The sequence below is a fragment of the Suricata suricatta genome, chromosome 7, assembly GCF_006229205.1.
Source record: "Suricata suricatta isolate VVHF042 chromosome 7, meerkat_22Aug2017_6uvM2_HiC, whole genome shotgun sequence".
Classification (NCBI taxonomy): Eukaryota; Metazoa; Chordata; class Mammalia; order Carnivora; family Herpestidae; genus Suricata; species Suricata suricatta.
This window is the reverse complement of record NC_043706.1, coordinates 142,859,163-142,869,336: the sequence shown is the minus strand read 5'-3', so window position 1 is coordinate 142,869,336 and position 10,174 is coordinate 142,859,163. Positions and strand designations below refer to the sequence as shown.

General features: G+C 54.8%; 1 protein-coding gene across 3 annotated transcripts in view; it reads left to right on the top strand.

The window, feature by feature from the left end:
* The window catches only part of SFT2D1 (SFT2 domain containing 1), a 16,831-nt gene extending 6,717 nt beyond the window's left edge, over nucleotides 1-10,114 (top strand). Inside the window, exons 4-8 of one of the 3 annotated variants that reach the window (XM_029944493.1) lie at nucleotides 1,552-1,633; nucleotides 3,921-3,956; nucleotides 5,588-5,646; nucleotides 7,410-7,439; nucleotides 9,616-9,738. In XM_029944493.1, the coding sequence (XP_029800353.1) occupies nucleotides 1,552-1,633; nucleotides 3,921-3,956; nucleotides 5,588-5,646; nucleotides 7,410-7,439; nucleotides 9,616-9,655 (247 nt within the window). In that variant the 3' untranslated portion in view covers nucleotides 9,656-9,738. Of the gene's footprint in view, nucleotides 1-1,551; nucleotides 1,634-2,023; nucleotides 2,463-3,920; nucleotides 3,957-5,587; nucleotides 5,647-7,409; nucleotides 7,440-9,615 lie in introns of those variants that run through there. The other 2 variants (XM_029944492.1, XM_029944491.1) reach the window with 2 other exon arrangements.
* Nucleotides 10,115-10,174: the final 60 nt, after the last annotated feature.

The window sequence follows — 10,174 nt, the reverse complement described above, 5'->3', positions numbered from 1 at the left end:
GGGGGCGGGGCGGGACCCTGATGGAGTGGGGGTGGGGGGCCTGATGGAGTGGGGGTGGCGAGCCAGCCAGGGTTTCCTGTGGGGGCGGGGCGGGACCCTGATGGAGTGGGGGTAGCGGGGTGGGGGGGGCCCTAATGGAGTGGGGGTGGCGAGCCAGCCAGTGTTTCCTGGGGCGCGGGATCTGATGCAGTGGGGGTGGCGGGGGAGCCAGCATTTCCTGGGGGGTGGGACCCTGATGAAGTGGGGGTGGCGGGGGGAGCCAGCATTGGGGGCGCTTGCCGGTGTTTGTGTCTGTGACCGCAGGGTGTGACGTGAGCCCCGCTGGCACCCCTGCCTCGTAGCTGGGTGATGCACACACGGAGGGCGAGTCCCCACCCCGGGGCTGTGCCCAGTAAGGGGACCGGGCGGACTGCCTACCACATAGTCCCCCAGAGTCCCGGTCCCTGCTTGCGGAGCCTCGTCTCAGTGACAGAAAGGACCAGCCCTGCCAGCGGTCGGCCCGGAGGCGCTGCCGTAGCGGGGACGCGCCCAGTAGCGGCTTGGCGTGGGCGTTGGGACTCCCGTAGGAGGGTGCGGGTGCGTGTAGGGTGCACTGAACTCCGTTGAGTAGGTGTCAGACACAGGAGTTCAGCGTTTGTACGCATTTAGCTTTCAGAGGTGACTGTCTCTGGAAGTCTCTGGATCCAGGGCGTCCCGTGCGCCTGCGTGAGCCCAGGCCGAGCCCCGCGGCTTTCCCGGGCCCGGCCCTGCGGCGCCTCTGCCCCGGCTGCGGTCTGAGCAGAGCCCGGCTCCGCAGGCTTGCGTTGCCCCCGTCGGGGCTCGAAACCCACCGTCGTCCACTGTTCCGGTCTGTCAGGCGCAGGGGTGAGGAGGCGCGGGGCGCGAGCGGGCGCAGCCTGGAAGCAGATCACCTGCGAGTTCAGGATCGCTTCGGCCGACCCTTCGCGGCCGCTGTGGAGCAGCCCTGGGAGTAGTTTGTAAAAAGGCGTCTGTACGCGTCGTAGGAAACTAGATTAAAGTTTCCTTTCGGGGCGCCCGCTGGCTCAGTCAGTAGAGCGTGGGACTCCATCTCGGGGTTGTGGGTTCAAGCCCCACGTTGGGCCTAGAGCCTTTTTAGAGCCAATAAACAAAATATCAAGGTTTAAAAAAAAAGTTTTTCTTTTAATATTAATAATGAAGAAAAATATAAGGAATTTAGTGAGAGATTTTTATTAGTAAATCAACATGGGATATCTTTTTTGTTGTTTTTGGTGTTTTCAAAAAGAAAAAATTTTTTAATGTTTGTTTATTTGTGAGAGACAGAGCATGAGCAGGGGAAGGGCAGAGAGAGGGAGAGACACGAAATTGGAAGCAGGCTCCAGGCTCTGAGCTGTCGGCACAGAGCCTGGTGCGGGGCTCGAACTCATGGACCACGAGGTCATGACCTGAGCCGAAGTCAGAGGCTGAACCGCCGGAGCCCCCAGCGCCCCATGGGATACCTTTTCTTGAAAGCATTTTTGTTTATAGCCAAACTATGGGTCCACACTTAGTTCTCCTGTCTGTTCCAAACAGCACGTGCTTTTTAATGGGACCCATGAAGCAGCTGAAGAAAATGTTTGAAACCACAAGATTGCTGGCAACAGTTATCATGCTCGTAAGTAAATCCTGGAAATCAAAGCTTCTGGAAGTCTCTCACAGCTAACTGCCGGAGCTTAGGTCGGGACTCCGCTGTTTGTCTTTGTCTTGCTGCACGCTTGTCCTGATCCGCATCCGCGAGGCGGTGTGTCTGGAGCCGGTGGGTTGCACACGGCCCGGCTCGGTGAATCCCACTCTCGGTTGCTCGTGTCTGATATCAGACTCCGGGTGTTCGAGGTGGAGATTGGAGGGGGTGAACTTCACTTCCAGGCCCCCCGGAGCCTCTGTCCGGATGCGCACTCCCGGGGTGGGGCGGGATGCGGGTCTTCTCGGCGACCCATGGCTTCACTTCAGTAGCCCGTCATCTGGCCTCGGGGCCTTCCCCGTGTCACTGTTTGTCACCCAACAGCGAGGCCTCTGTGGTGACACCGGAGAGTGTGCCGTGTCTGTGTCCCCGGACTGCTGTCCTCCGTGGCTGCCAGGCCGCCCCTCTGACACATCGTGTTCTCCGGATCTTCGAGCTGGGCGAGGGCTGGGCTTGTGGTTAGAAACCATTCCCACGTCGCGCATTTCGGGTTCTTGGCTGACGCTTCGGGTGTCCTGGGCCGAGGAACCCAAGTGTCCCTGTCTCCCCTGAGCCCCCGGCGGCCAGCGTGCTCCTCTGTGTCCCTGGCGGGCACGTTGTCGAGGGCAAGGGTCGGTCGGCCTCGGCTGGTTTGTCCTGGTCAAACCGCCGTGAGCTTCCGGACGCAGCTCATCTTGGTAGATCTGCCGTGAGGAAGGGGCCCGACCGTGAAGCCTGTTTCCTCCCACATCTGTACCAGAGAAAAAACCTTTTTTAGACTGACTTCTCCCTCGTGTCCTTTTTCATCGTCGTCGTCGTTCATTGCCCTGTTTCTGGTTTTCCCAGTTAGAGTTTCCTGTGCCAGCGCGTATAGCAACACGTGTCAGGTCAGGTCCCTGCAGAGCTGTGTCACGCTGTAAGACCAGGAGAACTTTGCCTGCTCCAGGGTCTTGGGGACTGACTTTACACAGGGCCTCCTGGACCCACCTTAGTCCCGTACTCCGCCTCGCACGAACAAGCCTAGAGTCGAGAAGGCTGTGTGAACATGTGGAAATACTATTTCCCGAAAGAGACCGCTAAGTACGTGTAGGACGCAACTTCGGTGATGACGTGAGTCAGCGTTTCCAGTCGAGTGTTCTGTGTGGTGTCGTTCGCTGCTCACGGGAGATGGGGCCCGAGAGTGCCCGGGCACACGCACGGCGCCCGCGCGGCGAGTCCTCGGGGCCGGCCCCCACCCCCACCTCGGGCGCGTCACGGGCCAGCTCTGACCTGGTCGTGTCCGGAGCCCATCAGAGCCGCTGGGTAGATGCTGTCCTCGTCTTCAAGGGATTACTGAGGTCACACTCGAGGCCTCAAAGCCTCTGCCCACCAGCCTCCCGCTTGTCTCTGTTGCTGTCCCCTTCCCCCCGGTGGGCCCGGGGATGTGCAGTGGTGAGGTCACCCTCCTCGTGAAAGTCACCACAGTAGATTTCTCACGTGAAGTCAGGTAAAGCAGAGTTCCTGGGTGTCCCTGGTCGCACTAAGTACCGTGTTTGCGACACTCTGTTGCTAGGCACTAACACAGTTACTAGGCACTAACACAGACACTCGTAAGAACATCTCTTGTCTGGGGCTAGGACGGGTGTCCTGAGGGGCACTGAGTCACATGTAGAAGGGACGGAGCACTCTGTGGGACGCCTGAAACTAATACAGCACTGGGCGGTAATGATCGCAGGATTTAAAAAATTAAAAATTAAAATTAGGGGCGCCTGGGTGGCTCAGTTGGTTAAGCGCCCGGCTTTGGCTCAGGTCATGATCTCACGGTTCATGGGTTCGAGCCCCACGTCAGGCTTTGACAGCTCAGAACCTGGAGCCTGCTTCCGATTCTGTGTCTCCCTGTCTCTCTGACCGTCCCTTGTTCCCACTGTTTCTCTCTGTCTCTCAAAAATAAAGAACATAAAAAAAATTAAAAAAATTAAAAAAAAGAACGGCTGATATCACGGAATCATTCCAACATCCTTTCTGTTGATTGGACGAGCGGATGATTCACCGGGTGCCTGCGGCTTGCCCAGGATCTCTGCAGCCGTGGGCGCGAGGGTAGGACAGACTTGGCACGGAGCGTGGACCGCGTTGGACCTGGCCGCGTTGCTGGTTCTGTCCCGTAGATTTGTTACGCGTGCAAATGGATGCAGATCAGTTTACAAGAATTGTTAAAGGTTTTGAAAGGACTCACATTTGCAATCTTTTCTTTTCTTTCCTATAGTTGTGTCTCGTATTTACCTTGTGCTCGGCTCTGTGGGTAAGTACGTCCGCTGTCCCTGCTCACTGCTAGCTGGCCCCTCACTGGCCTGGTCGCACTGCCGCCCAAAGGAGCCCAAAGTCTGGCTTCTTGAAGCCCGTAGAGGTTGGGTGTCTCTCCGCTCTCATTTGTGGTGCTCATGAGCCGCGCCATGCTGTCCCCGCCGGCAGGGAGGAGGCCACTGAAGAGGGAGTGTTTTCGAGTCACAAGATGTCGAAACTCTAAGGAGAAAGGGCGAGAAGACAAACCCAAACAAATTAGCAAAAAGAGGCCAAAGGGGACGCCTGACTGGCTCAGGCACAAGGGCGTTCGACTTGATCGCGGGGTCGTGAGTTTGAGCCCCATGGTGGCAGAGTTTACCTTCATTCCTTCATTTTTAAGAAGATGCAAAATCACTAAAGAAAAAAAAGGCAAAAGTACTGAAATCAACCTCATAGCTCGTACTGTTAAGATGAGCAGCTCTTCGTTAGCCAGAAGTTCGGTGCGCTCATTGGGCTCCTGAGTCTGTGTTTATTTATTTGCCCCTGTCTACTTCCCAAAGGGGTTTGGAGTGAAATTCTTACAGCTCATTTCTTTTTTTTTTTTAATTTAATGTTTACTTAATTTTGAGAAAGTGAGAGAGCACCGGTGGGGGAGGAGCAGAGAGGGAGGGAGACAATCCAGGGCAGCTCCAGGCTCTGAGCCGTCAGCTCGGAGCCTGACGCGGGGCCTGAACCCGCAGACTGGGGGACCGTGACGTGAGCCGAGGGACACTTAACCAGCCGAGCCCCCCAGGCGCCCCTGCACTCATCTCGATGACGAAAAGAATATTCTTTTTTTTTCCTAAAAATTTTTAATGTTTGTTTTTGAGAGAGAGCGTGAGCATGAGCGAGGGAGGGGCATAGAGGGAGACACGCAATCTGAAGCAGGCTCACAGAGCCCCACACGGGGCTTGAACTCAGCGACTGTAAGGTCATGACCTGAGCTGAAGTGACGCTTAACTGACTGGGCCACCCAGGTGCCCCTAAAAGAATGTTCTTAGACAGTATTTGCATATCTGTGTGGAATGTTGATGTTTGGTTTTGGAATGGTCTAACAGCCTATAGATTTATAGGCAGTAAAATTAAAAATAAATAAGGAAGTAAGCAAAAATAAAAATGGACAGGGAACTCTAAAAATACGCCATTTTAAAACAAACTAATTTTATGTTATTCTAGAAGATCACCATAAATTATAGTTTTTTCTTCAAAAAATAATCCCAGGAGCAAGAGAGGGAAAGGAATAAAATGTGTCAGCCTCACACAGGCTAGTGCTCCGACAGCTCCGTGGGCTTTCAGCACTGAGTGTAGGAAAGGTGGCGTTGACTCGGGGAGCTGGCCGACCACACCGAGTCTGCGGCCCCCGCACGGGTTCGGGGACACTTTCTCGGTGCCCTGGGTCTCAGCGTCCGAATGGATCCGGAGACCTTGAGAAAGGAAAGGTCCTTCATGGAGATTCACATTTCCGATCTGCCGACTCTTAAATTTGCCCCCGTAAACCTAACGTCCTGAAGCGCGTGTGGTTTTGGAGGGGAAGGTCTGAGCCTGGGTGGGGGGAATGTTTGTGACAGTCGTGACCTTGTGTCTGAACTTGTGTCTGTTTGCCGTTGGCAGTGGCACAAGCGGGGGCTGGCCTTGCTGTTCTGCGTGTTGCAGTTCCTGTCGATGACCTGGTGAGTCCCGCTGACGCCGAGCAGAACGTTAAAATGCCCTGTGCGGCCATAAGCATCCGGTCGGAGCCCTTGAGCCTGGGAACGTCTAGCCTTCCATGCGATGGTTAGAAGCATGTGCCCTGGAGGGGACGGACCTCCCGGGAGGTCATGTGAGTGAGACCCCGTGAGACCTACGCACAGCTCAGAGGCGGGGTCACACCAGCGGGGGTGGCGGGCCATGCAGTCACCGTTCCACAGCGATGCCCTCACTTCCTGTTAGTGTGAGAGGGGAGACGATAGCATGTGTGGGTGACCCGGGGGGTGGGGGGCCCTGGGGGAGTGAGGCGGCAGGCGGGCGGGCGGGCCCCAGGGGCACTGATTCCCTGTTGTGTCTGCACCTCGATGCCCAGCCGGCGCGAGGGGAGCTTGCTGTGCTGAACTCGGCACTGGGTGCGCATCGGGCGCTGTCCCGTCTGCCTCATCCGCGAATACGGGTGGCCTTAGGCATTAGGGGCACCCCCCAGCCCCAGCCTCGAGGCCTGTGTACGACCTGTGCCCCGGAACTTTCCTCCTGAGAGCCTGCTGTAGGCCGGGGCCTTGCAGGTTCAGAACAGTTGATGGATAGTTTTTTCTGTACGTGTCCCATACATACACGTGTCTGTAGTCTTATGATAACACGCATTCGCATTCCTTGGTTCTTTCTGGGATTCCCAGGCTGCATGCTCGTCCGCTGGGTTTTTCAAAATGTTGCAAATCTCCAACAGAAACTTCCCCACTGTATTTAGTGAAACAAGAAGTGCACCTTAAAGTGGACCCAGCAGGTGCGAGGCCACGAGGCCCCACAGTCAGCTGTAGGAAGTCGTGAATCCCGTATCTCTGCCTCAACCCCCGCCCGTGGTGCCCCTTCTTCCTGACCACCTGCCCCCCTCCTCCGGGGAGCCTCGCTCCGGCTGCGTCCGGCCCACCTGCCGTGAGCAAGCGAGCAGATGGGGTTCGCCCCTCCGCGCACACCTCCGGGTTTTGCACCGATGCGTACCCGTGAGAGGGCGTTCTTTCCCCAGAGCAGGATTTGTTTGCTCCCTGCAGGGGTGGGGCCTCCGAGCCGCTCCTCGCGGCTTCCAGCCAGCCTCTCGGACGTGACCTCAGTCTGTCCTTGCGCCCTGTTCCTCTCTCGCCGCTGGACGGGGCTTCGGCGGGTGTCACGTGCGCTCCTCTGCACGTGTGTCGCTCTTTTTCAGGGACCGTGGGAAGATTCGAATCCCACACCTTGGCCTTTTTCTATCCAGGTTGCGTTTCATTGCATCATCTGTACGTGATGATGGACAATGCCGTTTATTCTCACCTTACTGTTTTGATGGAAAAGAATAAAAAGAGTAACCCGCTTATTACCGCAGGCCCGGACTGTCACGGGCGTCCGCGTCCCACAGATCAGTCCTGCAAACACCGAGTTTCTTGGTCAGGGGTGGGGGGGTGGGATGACCGTTTGTATGTTTAACACGTTCCCGGCCGGAGCTGCTGTTGCTTCCGTGGTCTGAGGATGACTGACTGCACAGTGTCGCGCAGCGGCCTGTTTGTGCGCTGCTGCGGTGTGACCCCGGTGTCTGGGGGTTCGGGCCGGCTCGGCATCTGCGGCGGCCTGTTTGCACCCCGTCGCAGTGTGACCCCGGTGTTTGGGGGTTCGGGCCGGCTGAGCATCTGCGGCGGCCTGTTTGCACCCCGTCGCGGTGTGGCCCCCGGTGTCTGGGGGTTCGGGCCGGCTCAGCATCTGTGACTTTCTCTTGCAGGTACAGCCTGTCCTACATCCCGTATGCCAGGTAAGACCACTCGAGCTCCATCTGGTGTCTGGTCCCCTGCTCAGCTCTTCCCAGACCGGCGACTTTAGGACATGCACCTTCCAATATGATGCAAAAGGCTGTTTTTTGACTCCGCCCCCCCCATTACTTTTTAAAAGTAAGATGAACAGAAGTTTGCTGCCTAAGAGCAAAACCAGTTGGAACATGTGAAACAGACGTGTTGGAATTTACTCCTGTTTTTACCAACTAAACATTTGCAGTTAGGAAATCTTGACAAGAGATTCCTGATCCTTCTGTGACTGCAAATACTCAGTAAATGGGGTGCAGAGACGCCAGTGAAACTAATTCTACATTAAAACAACAAAACAAAACCAGGAGGTTAGTGAGAAACTGAGGTCTGACACATCGGTGTTTAAGCCCGCAGAAGCCTATGTATTTCATGTGTCAGGAGTAACTACCGTTTTCCTCAGTTTTCTTCAGAGAAAGGTACTAGTCGGGGCGCCTGGTGGCTCAGTCGGTTAAGCGTCCGGCTTCGGCTCAGGTCCTGATCTCGTGGTTCGCGGGTTCGAGCCCCACGTCAGGCTCTGTGCTGACAGCTAGCCCAGCCTGGAACCTGCTTCCGATTCTGTGTCTCCCTCTCTCTCTGACCCTCCCCTGCTCGCACTGTCTCTCTCTATCAAAAATAAATAAAAAACATTAAAAAATTTTTTAAGCCGAGAAAGGTGCTAGTTGAGTTGTGGGAGAAGCAACGGAGTGCAGTCCTACACCTGACCTATTCAGGACAGTGCTGTTGAGGCACAGCGTGGCTCCTCTGTGAGACCGGGGAGCAGGCTACACGTGCACAGCAGCAGAACCGCGGGCCTGGTGTGGACATTCTGTTTCCGTCCACTTTCTGACCAGGGCGCCCCCGGGGGCGGGGCGGGCGGGGCCGGCCCAGGCTGCACAGGAGGGGCGGCTGCGGGGCACGCGCGTCCTCGGGGCCTCAGCCGGGAGACCTCCTGGCGCCGCAGCCAGGGGACAGGTCACCTGGAAATGACGCCCGCCCCTGTGAGCCTGAGCTCAGAGCCACGGCAAGGCCCCGGAAAGCAGCCAACCCGTGCCTCCGAGGGCAGCGTATAGAATGTGCGCGCGCACCTCCGGTCCCTGGCGCGTGCTTCTGTTAATGTTTTCCTTTAGTTCAGGCTTGTAAAAAACGTAATCTCCACACTGAGCGTGGGGCTCAGACTGCAGGCCTGGAGTCCAAAGTCGCATGTTCTCCTGATGAGTAACTTCCAGTGAATAGAAGCACCAAGTAATGGTTTAAACAAAGCGTTTTGGGAAGAAAATGTGGAAGGTGGGCAGAGTTCCGTGAATTTGTTTGAATTAATTATTATCTTTTTGTTTTGAATTCTGAGGATTTGTTGTAAATGATTTGCTTTTCTAAAACCAGTTTATTTATTTATTTAAAATGTTTTTATTTACTTTTGAGAGAGACAGAGCACTAGTGGGGGAAGTGCATGGAGAGAGGGAGACACAGAATCCGTAGCAGGCGCCAGGCTCCGAGCTGTCAGCACAGAGCCCAATGCGGGGCTTGAACTCACAGACCACGAGATCATGACCTGAGCCGAAGTCGGACGCTTAACTGACTGAGCCACCCGGGCGCCCCCAGTTTGTTATTTTTTTTTTTAATTTTTTTTTTTTAGTGTTTTATTTATTTTTGATACAGAGAGAGACAGAGCATGACAGAGGGAGGGTCAGAGAGAGAAGGAGACACAGAACCGGAAGCAGGCTCCAGGCTCTGAGCTAGCTGTCAGCACAGAGCCTGATGCGGGACTCGAACCCACGAATGTGAGATCTGACCTGAGCTGAAGTCGGAGGCTTAACCGACTGAGCCTCCCAGGCGCCCCAGTTTGTTATTTTAAAAACTGATTTTTGGTTAGGTTATTTTTGGCATTTATATTTATTTCTTTATATTAAGATTAGCATATATGCTGGAAAAGATTTCCTAAATGCCATTTCAGACATTAAAACATTATTTTGAAGTTTCAGTTCTTAATTTCCGGTGACACTCAGCAGAGTTTCAGTTAGGAGAGGTCTCAGCGGCCCCCTGTGGCCCCTGCAGAACGTCCCCGTGCGTCTGTCTCTTGCCAGGACTGTTTTCTCCAACGTTGCTCCTGAGGCCGATTATGACAGTGTTTTCCCTTTTATTTCCCCCCAGGGACGCAGTAATCAAATGCTGTTCTTCTCTCTTAAGTTGAAAACGAGACCTTCTTTGCCAGGAGCCCGGGAAGGCTGCTCCTGCTCTGGTGAACACGCTTCCCCTGAGGCGGTCGCCGTCCCCGTGCAGCTGCCGTGACCCTGTGACTGTGGTGGTGTCGCCACAAACGCTTGACTAAACTGTTAAACACTCGTAAGGTGGAGCTCGTGGTGTGTTGTTAGTGGCTCTTCCCCCAGATTAGGAGATTTTAACCCGGGCCAATTGTAAATGACTTTCGCTAGCGTTTTAACCTTTCCTCGGCAGCATTTAAGCTGTGAATATTTAAGGGAAAAGCTGTGTCGCAAGCTCTCCTAAAAATGTCTGTGTTTCTACAGTCTCTTTTTAAAAAACACCTTAAATACGAAAGTGTTTACTTTCAGCTAAAAATTGCTTATTGTATGTAATAAAATAATATATAAACCTTTTCGATTGTGAAATAAACCCACCTTTGGAAAAAGAATATTTTCCGGACCAGATTTGTGACATGAGTGGTGGCAGCCCATTGACCGGGCTCTGTCAC